Source organism: Pelecanus crispus, chromosome Z, assembly GCF_030463565.1.
Source record: "Pelecanus crispus isolate bPelCri1 chromosome Z, bPelCri1.pri, whole genome shotgun sequence".
Classification (NCBI taxonomy): Eukaryota; Metazoa; Chordata; class Aves; order Pelecaniformes; family Pelecanidae; genus Pelecanus; species Pelecanus crispus.
Window position 1 is genome coordinate 75,693,163 of NC_134676.1, and position 17,622 is coordinate 75,710,784.

Below are 17,622 nucleotides of genomic sequence, written 5' to 3' on the forward strand. Positions count from 1 at the left end.
TACCTCACAATTTAAGAGTGGCCAGTCTGAGACATTTACTGCTGTGCCTGTTGTTGGACAGAGGATATTTACTGAAAGTCTGGCCTTAAGCTGAAAACCAGAATTTGATGAAGATGGACAGGCATATCCATCATAACACAGGTCTCTTATCATACAGGGAGTCTGCTGCTGCAGATCCTGTACCTTATTACAAGATTAGACTACAGGAATCCTTTGTACCACCCAAACTACTGAACTGCTGATCCAAACTGGACAAGCCAAGAACATCCTAAGCAATGAAGATATCACCAAGGAAAAAAGATCTCTTAACAACTGAGACAAATTATTTTACTAAAATGATACCAACAGCATTAACTCCAAGAGTAAGTAGTTATACCTGTCTTGCTGTGGTTGAGGTTTCCCTTCCATTGCAGTGAGAAGAGTTGGAGCCAATTCACATTGTTTTTCCACAGGCAGGCGGGGGTATCCCATCTTAACATAAATTATGGTAAAATTCTGAAGGAGTAGAAAAAGCACACAGTATTGCAACAGTGCAAAAGAAATATCTGCTCTTTAAACTCTTCTTGTGTGTTGTGTTATGTAATTGGGTGTTGGAAACAACATATGTTTTGGAAGACAAATTTCTTAATTCTAATGCTCATCAGACTGACAGCTATTAAAGGGCAGGCTCAGCAAGACCTACTCAGAAAAACCCTTTCTGAGTAGGTCTTGCTGAGCCTCCACTTTAAAAGGAGGAAAATAACAATGCAAAAACCCCTCTCTAGCTTCTCTCATTCGCTGCCAGTTTCACCAAAGGCAGCTTTACCTGAGCAACAGCTTCAAGGAAAGCAAATGTAATGTTCTCACCTACCTATTTCTGAAATAAAATAGAAAGCAATATTGAATAAATACAAATTTAGCAGCATAGGCCATGTTTCTCTTGAAAATGTGTTTCTAAATCATCATAATTAAAAGCTGCAAATGCAATCCAGAGTCCAGTGATAGGACAGCACAGCAGAGCAACACTGAATACTGGACTATCTATGCATATAACTGCTATCAATGTTCATCCAAATCCACCCAAGAACTGCAGAGAGAAGATTTGTGTGTTCAATGACCTGGTTGAAAGAAGTCTTGAAGTGGGATGCATTACACTTCTTTGTAGATGCCACTTGTTAAAATTTTATGAAGCCTCATGGCATAAAACAACACACATCACTCAGATACATGGATCAAAACAGATTTTTTACATTTCCAGCCAAAAGCACTGTTTAAGTTTGTCTTCAAACAAGACGGTTCTTTTACTGCTCTGCAGAACACATGCACTCTAGAAGCCCTTGGCCATTTCCAGAAGGTGAACTCAGGATAATCCCACTTGCTTAAACACAGTCTGAGATTACTTCTACGTTACTGCTGTTTAAAGTCTAAATATTTCTCCATCAGTTTCTAAGACACTATGTTTTACATTTATGCTACATATGACTGAATAGTCAAATGAGAAGGACAGAAAGTTTCCCTCTGATTTTATCAGGTTTTTTATGATGGTGATTTGCAATTGGAAGAATAGGAAGAAAATTAACTCTATCCCAGCCGAAACCAGGACAGCAATAGATCTACCACAGCTGAAATTAAAACTGTCTTCCTAGTTTCACAAAAACATTTTTAAACTATTTTCACTTTTAAACTACATTGAACGAAACCATCTAGTAAAGTTTCCGTATCTACAAAATAAGGTTTTTTTAATCTTTTCTTGCTCAGCTAAGGTCCTGACCTTAAAAAACCACCCAACACAACCCAAAAACCTAGCTTTGCATGTGTTCAGAGAAATACAGATGTTTTAAGTAAGACTCTGATCCTGCACGATGTTTTAAGACCCTGATACTGCACATATCAGGTTAAGGATTGGTAGCTGCTTGCAAAATGGAGTTTCTAAAAATGAACGGACCCTCTATAATACAAGCAATGACAATTCATGCATTCATTAAATAGCAAGAGTAATTATCAGTAATTTGAATAGAATCAACAGTGTAGCTGCTTTATGAAACTAAGATTCACCCACACCAGACTACAGTTTAAAAAAACATTAACCCATGACAATAACACACTTGGTAGAAAAACTGACAGAGCTAAATACAGTAGCTTTAAAGAATATTCTGCTTGTTGCTAGTAAATCAGCAACTATTCTTGGAAGAAGACACTTACAGTGACAAACGACACTGCAGAAGGATCTTGATATTGAACTAGCAATGTCTCTACTGGAAGCTGAATTTTTGGACGACTTTTGATGCGCTTATTCAGATGAACCAGTAGCTCCATGACCTGACAGGGAGAAAACAAAAAACTTGAAAGAACCACCATTAAACACATAAAACGTCCCAAACCATGCCACAACCAATAAACTCCATCAACAGAAATGTCAGGAAGAAATTATTATTGAGGATGACCAGTTCTTTCTACACAGTTGGTTACTATCTCTCAAAACTGAGCCTGGCTTGGAAATCTGGTTTGCTGCTCTATCTTGTGGCTGTAGACTAACTCCAATTCACAACCCAGAAAAAAAAAACAATGAGAAAAACCCCACCCATAATAAAGTTATCAAATAAGTATATGAAAACTATGTTTGCAGTGGAACAAGTCAGGACTGAAATCCTTCAGGCAAGAGGAGAAGCCAATAGGAGCCCTGTGAATGTCAGGCAGGAGCAATGTGCAGCCCTGCCCTGGGCAGGCAGAGCCCTGGCAGCGATGCCAATGGGGCCAGGCAGCAGCCCTGGGGGGATGGCCCTGGGCTCTGGTGGACAGCAAGCTGAGCAGGGGCCAGAGTGCATTGAAACAAGACAGGTGCAGAGTGGCACTTTCTCACAATGAGGACTCTCAAGTAGTGGAGCAGGGGCCCAAAGAGTTTGCACAGTCTCTGTCCTCGGAGGGTTTTCACGATGCATCTCAATAAAACCTACAGCATCTTAGTGTGAACTTGTAACAGACCTCCTGTTTTTAGCAGGAGGTTGGTCTGGAGACCTTCTGAGGTCCCCTCCAAGCTGAATTATCCCATGATTCTACAATCCCATGAAGTAGTTTCTTAGCATAGCATCAGCAAAGTGTCATTTCTAAGTCCACTAAATGAGATACCATAACGGAATGGAGGACCTTGAAAAACTACAGACAATCTCCACTCTGGAACAATGGACTCTGAGAAACCACACTGGACATGTGCATCTAGCTCACAAACTATCAGATTCTCAAGCAAGGTGGTACAAAAATGTAAGTGACATTAAATGGAGTCAGCTCAGTTCCAGTAAAACCAGGCAGAGCTAGTCCTAGATGCATGTTGACTTCAAGCAATTCAAGTCAAAAAGCCAGGGTGGGCACACTGTCCTGTGCTTTTGACAGCTCATTACCTTGGTCATAGCATGGTGACAAAGCAACTAAATTGCTGTCACTGAAGTTGGTCACGGAAATGGCAGAACCTTATGCTTGCTGAGCTGCGTATGAGCTAAGACATCATCTTTGCATCCACTCCGTGACTAGTTATCAAACAAAATAACATCCAGGTATAATCCAGAGAAACTGCATAGCTGACCACAAGCATGTGGCTGAGACCAGAGGTAAGCTGACAAACTCAGTAATACTCACAGCTATCAAATTTTGCTGTTGCAAAATTATTATAACAGCAGTCACAAATTCCTGGTATTTTAGAAAGGAAAAAAACCTGTGCACACACTTTTTTGTGAAGGAAGAGAAACATACACATATGACTATGACAGAGTTTCAGGAACCTGTTCAAATTACCCATGGAGGCTGGTATAAAAAGACAAGGCTGGATATGGGTACGTGTAAGGGTTTACCTAATGCCCCGCTCCTCTAATCGTTAATATCAAATCTGTGCACTAAGGATCTCATCCAGCAGCACTCATCTGACCTGAATCAGGCAAATGTCTGCACTCCTGAGTATGACTGCTTCTTGTGTTTTCGTTGGCTTCACATGGGCTGAACAAAGTGACACAGTATCCAGCCTGGCACAGATGCTGCCAGTGCATCAATACTTCGGAGCACATACATCTGCAGAGTGAATTTACCCTGGATTAGCTCTTTGTGTGACACTGCCAGGGTAACTGATTTGGTAGAAGGCATCTTAGAGTTGAATTTAACTCATCTGTCAAACCGTGGCCTGAAGAGGGATTACCTTTTCAGAATAAATGGATTAAGAAGGTACAGGCATTGCAAGCTTATCCATGTATCTAGACTGCACCCTAGATCTGAAAATGTATGAGGACAATGAGTTCAAATTACTGAATGAGGCAGTAATATTGACCTGGCAGTCACAAAAGGGCAGGGATAAGACCAACAAAGCAGTATGTTCCCCTTTCTGTTCTAGCAGTACAAGCTTGAGGAGAAAGTTAGTCCACGGAGTCAGAGTAAAATTAGAGTGTAGTCAATCCATCTGGTGTACTGAACAAACTACACTGTGCTTCTAAAGTTGGGTGAAAGGAAGTCCTTGAACAACTGTATTAATCTGCACTTCAGCAGCATACGGGCAAAACACAGATGTTCTTTTTTGCTCGTATACCTATGCTATCAAAAGCTACACTGTCAATTCAATTAAAATGGTGTAAGTTTTCAAACCACAATTAACTATGTTAGCACAGTTTTTTTGCTGCTGTTGTTTTTTTTCTTTTAACCACTACAGTAAATGTGGGAGAAGAAACATGACATGGGATGGCAGAATTTTATCACTGCCTGCAGTCAGTCACTGAGTGAATAAAGTTTGTCCTTCTCTTTCCATTCTATTTTATCTACTTTATTAGCCTTTATTAGATTAGTTTTCCAATCGCCTGAGTGCTCATGTGAAAAACCATATGCTTTTGTTGTACTTACATTGCCTTAACTTGATTTTTGAGGCTGGAGTTGAACAATAGGCACATTCTAACAATAGGCACATTCTGTGTTGTCCACCAGGCAAAATTAGCACTGGAAAGCTAGATATTTGTGTTTAAAAGTCATTAGCATCTGAAAATGCATCAGACTTCTTAAGACATTTTGCCACCACATTAACAGCAAAGTAAGAGCAAGCAGAAGATTGAAAATCTGAGTTCTGATGTAAGTAACAGAAGGCGGCAATGTGCACGTTGAACAGATTTACCTACACGTTATACACTCCACAGTAAATCTTCACTGATGCTCATTAGAATAAAAAAAAAAGAGTCTTCCCCTCCCCTCCGTCTCACTGATAAATTATTCTGCTATGTAAAAAATACCAAACAAAAAAAATGAACACACACAGAGTCTTCTTGTTATATTTTGAATATGTTATAAAAACAGAATACTGAGGGAGTCAACTTCTCTTCACTGATATGGCAAGAGCAGAATTCAGGGCAATTTCCTTGACTGCAAGGAATTTGGCAAATACCAAGAAGTACAGGGAAGTGCTGTAATTGCTTATATTATCATCATCTTGTACAGAGAAAAATGTATAGCTTAAACACACAGAAGGAAGAAGAAACAAGTTTTATTTCATTATTCATTCTAACACAAAACCTACAATATATCGTAAGAATGCTGTGTGATTTTGAGAGGCCTCTTGAAATTTCATTTTTAAAGGAGTAGTCCTCCCCCTCTCCCGAATCTCACAACACTCCAAAAAACACCAGACAACAATACCAGTTTATGGAAAAAAAAAATTCACATAAAAATACCCTAAGAAATTTCACTAGCTATTGGAATGCTTTTATTCACAGCTTCAAGTGCACATAATAAGCAGGTATTCGGAAGAACCCTCCATCTAGGTTGGAGTATCTGTCCTTCAGCACAGTGGAATGGCTTCACGCCTATGTATCCACTTCCACATGATCACTGCCAGGACCATGTTTTGTGCAGAACTTTTAGAAAAATCTGTGTTCTAGTTACTCGCAGGTCCTGAAATCTAGTCATAAATCCAGTGAAGGCATGATCATTTCCCTATTTCTACAAGTCAAAGAGGGGATTATAATAAAAAGCTTCTTTTCTACCACCACTCTCCAACAGTCCATCTGCACCCTGCTCAGAAAGGTTCTGGTGCACCCTTATCACCAGGCAGCTCCTTCTGATGAAGAGCTGCAGAGACAAGAATTCATCCTTTACTTTCTGATCCAGCTGCTAAAATCTCTTATATTCAGCTGCTACTGTCCCATTTGCCTCTTCTGGTCACACCCTCCTGGCAGAACAGGAAGCACAAGCAGGTGCTCCTCTACCTGAATCCAGACCAGGTCAGATCTCTTCTGCCATTAACACTAGCTTTAGTGACCCCCTCACGCAATCCCACAGGTGCTGTTGCACAAGACCTGGGAAAAAAAACCTGCTAGTAAGCAGAGTTCAGCTCCCAGCTACAGAAGGCAGCTACATCACTGCATTCCTTCATGTTCATATTAAATTCCATCTTCAACACTGTTTGGTCCTTGCCTGGCCACAGGAATAAGGGGAACGACCAGTAGATGGTGTCAGGGAACTAGGGCCAGGCCCAGTAGCCCAACAGAGGGGAGGCTGCTGCAGCTCCACACCCCCAAGTCCAAGCGAGGGAGGCACACTTTCACCAGCAGGCTTCACCCCTAGAGACCCACAGCTGCTCCTCCCCAAATCACCCAGGTCCATCCCCTTCTTTGCCTTTGGTTCCTAACTAAACGTCCCATTAGAAGGCTTGTGCAATCCCAAAACGCTCTTCCCCTGTGTCCCACTGTGACCACTACCCCTAGGCAGCACCCTCTCAGTCCAAAAGGTGTTTTGACATTTACTCATCTTGGTGGTTTTGTGCCTGGACAGTGGGACCAAGGCTATCCTCAGACAGGCCTGGAAGGGACCCGGACAAGGTGCCCCTTCCTCTGAGTCCTTAATGGCCTGCCTGCCCTGGTGCCTCTGTGTTCCCCTGGGCTCATGGAGATGGGCCTTTGATGGGCTGATAGCTCCTACGATGCACCTGGGAGTAGCTGAGGCAGGGCATTACACAGGTTTCTGCATTTGCTATTGTGTCTCTGTGCTCCTCTGCATGTGTCCAGATGAGCTTTTTATCCTCTAACCTAATACAGGGAACTGAATTCCCCAGGTACATATTAAATTCCATCTCCAAAACTGTTTGGTCCTTGCTCCTATGCCTGTAACAGTTTTGGAGGTGGAATTTAGTATCCACCTGAATGAATTCTGTGATAAAGCTGCCTTCTGTACCAGGGAACTGAATTCTTTCAGGCAGGTATCAAATTCCATCTTCAAAATTGTTTGGTCCTTGCTGTTATCAGGCAAATGAGTGACATCAATGAATACCTCTTCATGGTCTTTCACACAGAGAAGTGAGCTCCTTTTCTGATGACAGGACGAGAGGAAATGGCCTCAAGCTGAGTCAGGAGAGGTTTAGATTGGATATTAGGAGAAATTTCTTCACAGAAAGAGTGGTCAAGCATTGGAGCAGGCTGCCCAGGGAAGTGGTGGAGTCATCATCCCTGGAGGTGTTCAAGAAATGGGTAGGTGTGGCACTTTGGGACATGTTTTAATGGGCACGGTGGTGCTGGGTTGATGGTTGGACAGATGATCTTAGAGATCCTTTCCAATCTTAATGATTCCTAGTTTTTACTTCCATTAAAAAAATAATCCCGCCACCAAGCCAGGAAACATGAAATTATTACTCCATCCTTAATTGGTCTAGTGGTGGACTTGGTATTGTTAGGCTAATGGTCACACTTGATGATCTTAAAGGCCTTTTCCAACCTAAACGATTCTATGATTCTCTGATTCTTTGAAGCTTGCTCCACATATGCCATAAGCCATGTGGATGCACAACAGCCCTAACCTGAAAGCCATGGCAACTGCATCTATGGCAGTAAATCTTGGTCTCAGGCAAACTCATAGCTAGCTGGCCTCAAGTGGAAACGAACGCAGCCTCCACACATCTGCAAGAGCCACAAGATGTGTGCAAAAGACCTTGCTGATACAAGCAGTGACTGTTTTCTCTAAACCCCAACAGTTGTAATAAACCCATTCTCTATCAGGCTCACGACAACTTTTCCTCAAAGTGTAAATTTCTTCACAGAGAACATCCAAGTGTCACAAATCGTAATACATCAGGGGCACTTCATTCTCCCCAATCAGGAAAACATACCATTATTGTAAACTGCACCCTTACCTTCTTACGAACTCCTTCCTGTGTGCTGGACAGCTTGAGGAGAACAGGGGGTAGGAATTTGGAAATAATGTTCTGTAACTGCTCGTCTGTTTCTGCATGGCCAAGACGTAAGAACACACGTTCAAGTTGATCTGTGGTTTAAAAAAAACAAAAGAGAGAGAGAGAGAGAGAGAGACTGGTTGAAACTCAAAATAGCTGTAGCAAGAAAACAACTTTTTATGAACATCCCCTAATGGGCTTCTAAGAAATGCTACACACAATTCTTAAAGTAATTCCACCTCAACAGCACTCGACACAGATCCATCTTCTATTTTTAACACTAACTGAGCAAACTGTTGATGGCAGAAACCAGCCTCATAACTTCCAGAACTAGCCTCCACAATTACACAGAGACTACTCCTATCAAAGACAGAAGCAATTAAGATTTCCTTTGTTTCACGCTGTTTTCCAAATAGAGGCTAGAGCATCTCCAAAGGTGAAATGGAAGGTTAGGATCTCCAAGTAACTTTCTGCCCTTTCTGCTTTGACAGCAAAGGTGCGTGGCTGTGGGGCTGCTAACTTTTGAAAGTAAGCTCGCTGTGATCTGCATTCAGACCACAATGTTCCGTATCTCCACTAGTTAATTAAAGGGCAAAAAGATCTGGCCAATTCTTGTTATTATTCTTGTTAAATCTAGGGTTCCGGTCACGCACAGGGACCCTGTTGCTGTTGATGTTGCATCAACAGAACAAAAACGTCAAGCACGTACAACAGAACCCAAGACCAATTACTGTTAGTATTGCAGAAAGGAAGGAGTCTAGGCAAAGCACAAGTTATAAGCTTGGGGCAAGCCACACCATGGCAGTTGAGTACAAATAAACAGGCTGCATACCTGAAAGCAGAAGAAACAAGCTACAAAGTGAAAAACAAGTTCTTTGAAAGCTTGAGACTACTGTTGCAGGGTAAATTTGATACTTGTGGGAATATTCACAGGACACATCTTGACACAGGCTAACCTGTTCTGCCCATGACTTTCTGTTAAGCCACTCAGGTCTTCCAGGAAATCTTTATAAACCTGTACAAATGTTGACTGAACCAGTTACTGATTTGTTACAATTTGCTGACTTTTTTTTCCAAAAAACAGCATTATCATCAACAGGAGTAAGATCACAAGTGTAAACATAGGACATACTGCGATAACTTAAAACTCAAAGTTCCTATCATCACTCTACAAAGCTGCTTGAGTGCTGTAACAAATTTACCTTCCTCTAGCCAGCAAGTCTTCTCCCTAAACCCAGGAAGCAATGCACACACACAAAATATTTTTAACATCTGCAAAGAGGTAGAAGTTGCAACTCCTACAAGATCAAGAGAATGGGTGGGCAGGGGGAAGCTGTAAACATCTGTTTTCTCAGTGAGCTAGCAGAAGGTAATTTCAAGGAAACAGATGAGACCACAAGCTTCCATCAGCAGCTCAACCACAAGGGCTGAGGACCAGCTGTCTTTATACAAAGAATGGAAGAGTCCCTATTTTAAGCACCTGCATGCAGCTGCCCCAACAGCTAAACCTGAAGCAAAGAAAAACCTCCTGGGTGCAGCAGCATTCCCGACGGCCAGACAAGAAAGAAAAGTCCTTGTGCATGGCATCAGGAGCGTCTCTTCTCCATACCGCAGCACTGCAGGCCAGATCCACAGGCAGCAACGAGAGCCAGGGCTTCTGAAGGGACTACAGGTCTTAAGACATCCTACAAGGAGAAAACCATTCCCCCAAAGAGTAATCTGAGGTGACCTGTTGGAAGCCGCAATTAGAGGGAGACCAAGGAGAACCCTCCTTCAGCAGAGGAGGATCACTGAGCTGGCTGTAAAGGACTACAGAAGCGAAAAAGAAAAAAGCACTGGTACAGTGCAGAGGTAAAGACTGAGGTGAACAGATATGGCTGGAACTTCAGTGAACAAAAACAATGTTCAAATGCAAATACAGCTGTAGCCAGAAAACCTATCATGATGTAGCTGCAGAAGCCTTTACTGTCCTGTTTTTTAAGTCTGTGCTATCTCTGCACTGAAGAGTCCCTCACAGCATCATCCCTCCTCTACTAGCTGCAGATTAAATGTAAACGTATCATTTCCAACATTTTATTTTCTGCTGAGCAAATATGACAGGCAGCTGAAAAGACAGACGACGACTGAAATTTTACTGTCAGGGAAATTACAAACTGAAACTCTGCAGCACCTACAATGCAAACTGACTTGCGAGTCAATCTCATTTCAGACAGATTTCATGGAACAATCAGGCTGCCAGTTAGTCAATGACTTCAGGGTATTTATCTCATATTCCAATTTTTTTTTTTTTTTTAACATGATAACAATTTCTTTCTCTCTTCACCTTCCTTTTTGTGACACGATCTCCCCATGCTCCAGGACCTTCACGGTGTCTCATGACCCCACCAGCACTAGGGGACTGCTTAGGCCACGCCAAGCAGCTGGAGTAACTCAAACAATGAATGAAATCATCAAACCTTTCCCCTTGGATCTGGAACTCTAGGTCACTGCAGACCCACCATCCTCAAGCAAAGCTGACTGAGGAACCACCCCAACAACATGTTCTTTCACATGGCAACAGATGAGACTCAAGTGTAAGGAAGCACAAGTGAAGTTATTTCTAAAGCCACTTGTTGTAGCCACTGGACTACCCACACCTTCTGAAAGGCACAGAAACTTCTCTGCACATGCCCGCACCAAGTGTAGCAATGCACTGAATTGCAAGCATCTACCCCATTTCCAGCCTCCTCCATTATTCTGCTGTTACAAGCAGCAACTGGAATTGTAACAATAATAGAGATCAGGAGGTTAAAAAAAAAAGCTACCCCCTTGTTTCCACTGCCAGTGAGATACATTTATTACTTTTCCCATATCTCTGCTGCCTAGTCAGTTAAGCCCTGATATTGCCATCAGGTATCCTTCCCTTAACCATAAGCACGACAGGACTCTTCGGCAAATTCAAGGAGACTAGTCGCCTGGCTGCAGTGAAGAAACTGGTTGGGAGTTTGTCAGAGCACTCTCCTGCGCTGCCAATGCAGGCTGTATCCATAGCAGCAGGACAGGAAAACAAAGGGCTATAAACCCTCGCAAGTATCGCACATCAACCATTTTCTCCCCAGTTTTTATTCTACTAACAATTAAGACCATCTCTCACGCTGACAGCATTCATTATGGGAAAGCATAAACCCCGGAGATGTAAAGCACCACACACAATGGTCCAGGAGAGACAAGAGCCAGGGATGCAGCATCTGGGACTCAGGTACTGCGCCCCACCTCCATGTGTGTTGCAGACCTGCTGGCTGGCATGGGGCAAGCTCCTTTCCCTCTCTGCCTTATGTCTTCTCACCACCTTCACCTAGCCTCCCTGCCCAGCCCGCACCAGCGAGCAGACCGCTGTGCGTCAGACATCAAACAAGACAACAGGTTTGTTCCCAACCCATCGCACGTTCCCACATCGTGTACTTCACAACTTTTTAAGAATGAAGCCAAAACCTTCTCCATCTAGTTTTACAGCCCCTACTGCTGACTGTAAAACTGCACAGTTGTGATTTCAGGGGGGTACCACTAGGTTATATGACAATAAAAATAAGTAAAGTGAGAGGTCTAACTTGCTTTGCTACATACAGCACAGGAAAAAAAAAAAAAAGACATGAACTGTATTGAATAAGCCATAGCAACTGAAATTAACTACTACAGCAATCTTACCACAACTTGACAGTAAAAACACTGAATTTTAATTAGAAAGCTTTACACGTCTGAATCTTTACCTTTGCTAACCAACACTGAACTTAAAATGCAGTGTATGCAATGACACCTCCTGTAATTTTTCCTTTTTAAATATGACTGATACAGTTAAAGATAATTTTTAAAGTCTTCTGGAAGCATTGGAAGAAAGAAGTAATGGAGGGATGACATATAGTAAAGTATAGCTTTATCCCCATCTCAAAAGCTGATACTCAAGAGATCCGAGATTTTACAAAGGCTTCTCCTCCCTCAATCTCACATTAAACCCTCACCTCAAACTTAGGACCATAATATTTCCTTGGTATTGGTTCCCACCTACAGCACCTTCTGTTTTAGCTAATTACATACATTTGTAAAATTATTTCCACAAGCAATCTACTCCAGCTGAACTCTGGTGAACATGGGGCTGGGGGAAAAACATGCTGTCAGAGGCAAAGGACCAACTTTTAATGCAATCCAGAGAATTTACCAAAAAAAATCCCCCAAAACCCCAAAGATTATTTTTATTTACACTGGTGAGAAAGTCAAAGTGAAAGGGAGAAAGGAGAAGGAGGAGACTTCACTGGAAACACAACTGAAAAACCCTGTGCCCAATCCTGCAGGGCTCTACAAAAACCACTCCAAGAACAAACATGCATGTCAGAAGCAATGGAAAAGCACAGGGTGCTCCGAGATCGCTGTGAGCCTTCTAGGTTTGCTCCACTGTGGAGAGCCCCTTGCTCTGCCACAGACTGTTGGAAGGAATAACCCAAGTAAGATTAAATCACTACTATCCTTCACTACATCACTGAATTCGTTATTTTTGGGATACTCTTGCAAGTTTCCTTTTACAAACATGAAAGCTAGAAACAACTTCTTGAAAGAAAGATCATTGCTATAGCACCCAGAATCTGCTTATGAGCTATGAGCCAACCATAATCCTTGTCAGACTTGCCCACTACATTAGAAAGCACCTGAGAAATCATGTCTGGTTTAACAAGCAGTCTTAGAAAGATCGCATGTCTGCCACAACTATGACAGTCAACATTTTACTGTGGATTAAAAAAAACCCCCAAAAACCCCATAACCAAGAATTAACTGCATGAAGACAAAAATTAGTATCGCGTACTTGTATTTTTAAAATACATACAATTAAGTCCATGCAAAAATTTGTCACAGATATTCACGTATTTTCGCATAATCACAACTTCTTTCCATGCTGCTGTGTAGTATTTTCACACAATACTTCATTTTTTGTGGCATTTTCTTGGGAAAAGTGTTTACAAGATGATGAACATAAATATGGAGAATTAAACACTGGGTACTGCATATGAAGAGACGGTCCTTTTCACTGTGTGTAAAAGAACCAAAGTGGCAGGAAAGGAAGATATATCTTTGTATCCCAGCATCCAATTTGTGTCAACAGACATGGTGTATTTGGAATTTGAAATCCCCAAGTTACCATGGCAATGCAGTTACCTCTCTGTGAGAAAATGCATGTTTCATTTCTGGTTCTTTCCAGTCTCCATTTAAGACTACAGGGAGGAATAGAGGTTTCAGCACTTACAACCACACCTCATGCAAAAAGGAAAGGAATAGATTTCAAAACACAGAAAACGTATACAAATTTTACAAGAAAGTCACATCAACCACAAGGCTCTAACTTGTGCTTTATAAACTTCCAAATCGTGCAAACACTGGCCACAAAAGGGTCAGAGTTATTTCTAAGTCTTGTTACTTCCGAACTGATCTTGCAGTCTCCCAAGCCAACAGCACAACCCCAGCCTGCTCACTGAAACAACATGCCCCTTCTTCCCATCCTGCTATAAAGCAGCTTGCCAAAGGCAACAACTGAAAGACACAAAAATGGTAAAGCAAATAAATAAACACCTTAATGTTTTCCTTCCGTTAACAAAAGCGTTTCCTTTTTTTTTTTTTTTTTTAAATTAAAATCACAGAAGTGAACTCTTTGAATGCTTGGCCCTACTGAGGTAGCTAGTTCACTGTTTACCCATCTTTGTATCAAAGAAATCTCCTCTCAGTTCTGCTAAGCGCAGTTCCATTTCACGTGCCCAGGTTGTCCTTATGCAAGATAAAGAATTAGCTCCCTCTGGCATTCATAGATATTATGCACAGCACGTCAGCTGTTCTGCACAGACCCCTCAGCAATGTATATTTGTGTGGTTGAGTACCAAGTAAATTACACACTTTTCTTTTTATGAAAACTGAGTCAAGAAACCACTGGGGCTAGGATGTGTCAAGCTAATTGTACTTCATAATTTAACTAAGCACTGGAAAAGCATTCCAGGAACCCAAAGGCAAGTCCAAGTCCTCTGCAAAACAGAGCAGAGTGGGACAGCAAAATTCTGTGCATAAAGCTGGAATTTACCTTCACTTTTCTGAAAAATGTCTATTTGACAGATTAGTGGGACTGCTACATTAAAGCATTTCTAGAACTGTTTCAGTAAATCAAACAAACAAAACCCCCCTCCTCTATTACCTGGACTCTGTAGAAACATTACATCGCACTAGCATCCCCCACGTTCTCTCCAAAAATAAAGAGTAGTGGACACAGGAGCATTTCAACTTCACTGCCTGGATGGCAGGGGTAGTTTTAGGGGCAGATCCCTGCTAAAACCAAAGCTCAAACACCCCCTTCAGTCCCTCCAGAGCCAAGTAATTGTTTCTGCATTATTCTGCATGCAGAAGGAAAAAATAAAAGCTCTCATCTGTTGTGCCACGAGTAAAATAGGAGTCAAATTCTTGTTCAAACGGTGTAAGACTCTGGGAGAAAATGTATCTAGTATGATTACAGTAGCAAACAGTGAGTCAGGATTTGCTAGTGCTATTCCTGGCTCTATCAGTGACCCATCGCGTGCCTACAGCCAAATCACTCAAGGGGGCATTTGTAACAGCAGCCAGTCACCAGGTTATTTTACAAGATCTGACTGGAAAAGGCTGGGAAGGCCTGGAGGAAGGGAGGGGGTAAGCTATATTCTCTTTTTTTTCATCCTATTCTTCCTTTTTATAGAAAAGCTTATAAAAAACTTGAATAGCATACTGAAATCCAAGCATTTGCAACATGCAAGGCTCAGGCTCTCCATTCGAGTGGCTGACTATTCTTACTCAAGATTCACTTTCCTTTCTCTCACAGCTGAACTCTGATGGCTTCAGGGCCAATCTACTGATTTTGCATTAATTTTTAAACTGCCATATCTCCATTCGTACGCTGCCTTCAATTTGTCCTCTAAAATGGTGAGCAACCTTATACAGAGTTTAAGCAAACAGTAATAGTTTATGTGTTTGACCAGAGCTATAGATCAAAGCTTCCTATAGCCATGTGTATATAAAGCAAGGAAAACTGGTTTTCCAACCTAAACCAGGTAGTGATTATTCTTGTTATTTTGGGACTACTGATCATCCTAAAAAAGAAGCGATTTCTTTCCAAATATGCTGAAATTTAACTATTCAAATGTATCAAGAGACTGCAGGCCCACAGGGAGACTGTTTAGTTTCCCTCTCTTTTTCCACATGAAATCACTCTTTTTCCATTAACTTTAATTTTTATTTAAGACTACAGTACTTTCTATTCAGTGACAGATGAGGTACTAGGGGAAAAAAACACAAAAGAAAATGAAAAAATCCACTCTTTTTCCTCCCCCCTCCCAAAAAAAAAGATTTCTAACCAAACCAATAAAAATCCCTCAATTCTGAAGGATGCAGTGGTCAAATAACCTGAATGACATCATATAATGACTAACATGTATCTCCATCTAAGGACATTTGTTCTTTCAGTGCAGCTTAACACAAAGGGCTGTGTAGCAACTGGCACATGGCTGAGGACTAATTTTTTGCAGGATCAGATTTAGAGGCTGGGAAGCTAGATTACACACAGACAAAAGCTGAGGAGTTACAAGCAAGAGATCTCACACTGACTGGTTTCACCAAGGGGAATCATGTTAGCATTGTAAAACCGACAATAGAGTCTCTTGGATGACAGCAGCAGTGAGGTCCTTCACGGTCACGATTACAATTTATCCCAGTTGTCAATGGAATAAACAGCTTGGCATTTGTGTCCTCCACTTCAAGGATCAGCATAACTGGAAGATCCTTCTTACCCCACCAAGAGATCCTGGCTCTTTGGCTACGTAAAGGACATCCCCACCATTATCGTATGCCTTACTCCACTCAGCCTAGTTCCAGTAACATCCAACAAAGATGACAAGAAGGATGTTACCTACACGGCAGCACATGGAGAACAACAAAAAAACCCCAAGTGACACATCACGCAGAAATGCCTTAGAACCGAAAGCGAATAGCACAAATATGTTCAAAGTATTTCTTCTGCCCTTCCTCTCCAGTGGCTGCCAAGTACTATTTCAGGGCAACCAGAGGCCCTTTTGCTTGGCTGAGTCATATGTTATCTCGCTATTAACTCTTCACGGTTGCCTGAGAACCAGCTCTATGCCGATACAGGAAAAGCAGGAAAATAAAAGCCCTTCTTTAAAGTTTCATAGGCTTCTCCAAAGTGAAGTTGATCGTTTACTGCAGTGGACTTGGAAAGGGATTTGGAAGCGACAAGAACACAGAGCTGGGCTTCCCTGCCCTGCATGCTTGGCGGCAGAGGCATGCACCTCCGCTTCTGGCTGCTCTTAATCGTGTGCCGAGAGCTGCAGAGGCCGAGGCTGTGCTGGCATACCTACCGTGAGACACAGCGCTGCGCTTACAGCAGGCGAGAGCTCTGCGCGAACCCATTAACGTTTCGGCAAACGCTGCTTTTACACCGGTTCCGCAGTCAAAAGACGGCGATCGGGCAGCAGAGCGGTGGCTGGCCGGCAAGAGCCGCCGCTCGCCCCTTGGCGAGCGGGGTTACGGGCCGGGGGCTGCCGGCGCTCGCCCTGCGCCGGGGCTCTGCCGGCTCTGCGCCCCGCCGCCCCAGGCCGCTCCGCCGCCCCAGGCCGCCCCGCCGGCTCCCTCTCGGCGCGGAGCCGCCGCCGCCTCCTCGCCGAGCCGGACCCGCAAGGTCAGGCCGCCGGCGAGCGGCGGGAGAGGGCGCAGGCCCCGGCAGGCCGCAGGCAGCCCTGCCCGCCCGCCGAGGGGCCGGGACCGAGGGAGGCCGCCCCTGCCGCCGCAGCCTTCAGTTTCCGCTTCCCGACATGGCTGCCGGGGGCCGGGGCCCGGCCCCGCCGCCCTCGCCGGGCCGGGAGCCGGGCCCCGTCGCAGCGGGGCCGCCTCCCAGGAGAGCCCCCGGCCCCGCCGCCGCCCGCCCGCCCCCCGGTCCGGAGCCCCCGGCGGCGCCGCCGCCACTTACTGAGCTCGTCCTGGGCGGCCGCGGCGGCTGCAGCCATGTTGCCAGCTGGGGAGGGAGGGGAGGCGGCGAGAAACGCGCCGCAGCCGCCCGGCCCCGGCCGCTCCCCGCCCCCCGCCCCTCTGCTCCGCCGGCGGCTCGGCTCGGCTCGGCGCGGGCACAGGCACCGGGCCGGCTCCCCCCGCCGCCGCCGCCTCCTCTTCCTCCTCCTCCTCTCTGCGGCGCTCCCCGCCGCTAACCGCCCGCCCTCCCGTCACCGCCGCTTTATATTTAGAAAGAGCTGAGCCATCGTCCCCGCCGCGCGCACACGCACCGGCCCGCCGGCGCCGCTCAGAGGCGGCAGGGGCTCTACCGGCCACCCCCCGCCCGCCCGCCCGCGGCTCCCGGCGGGTCCCAAAGAGAGGGGCGGCGGGGGGCGGCGGACTGACCCGAGTCCGCGCTGACCTCCATGGCG

The 17,622-nt window shown here is 44.2% G+C and overlaps 1 protein-coding gene across 4 annotated transcripts in view; it reads right to left on the reverse strand.

The window, feature by feature from the left end:
- Nucleotides 1–17,622, reverse strand: part of ECPAS (Ecm29 proteasome adaptor and scaffold) — a 64,899-nt gene extending 47,277 nt beyond the window's left edge. For 2 of the 4 annotated variants that reach the window (XM_075725818.1, XM_075725821.1), the window contains exons 1-4: nt 17,172–17,216; nt 8,120–8,250; nt 2,182–2,298; nt 377–495 (exon numbers count right to left, since the gene is read on the reverse strand). In XM_075725818.1, coding sequence (XP_075581933.1) covers nt 377–495; nt 2,182–2,298; nt 8,120–8,250; nt 17,172–17,208 — 404 coding nt within the window. In that variant the 5' untranslated portion in view covers nt 17,209–17,216. Of the gene's footprint in view, nt 1–376; nt 496–2,181; nt 2,299–8,119; nt 8,251–16,563; nt 16,616–17,171; nt 17,217–17,596 lie in introns of those variants that run through there. The other 2 variants (XM_075725820.1, XM_075725819.1) reach the window with 2 other exon arrangements.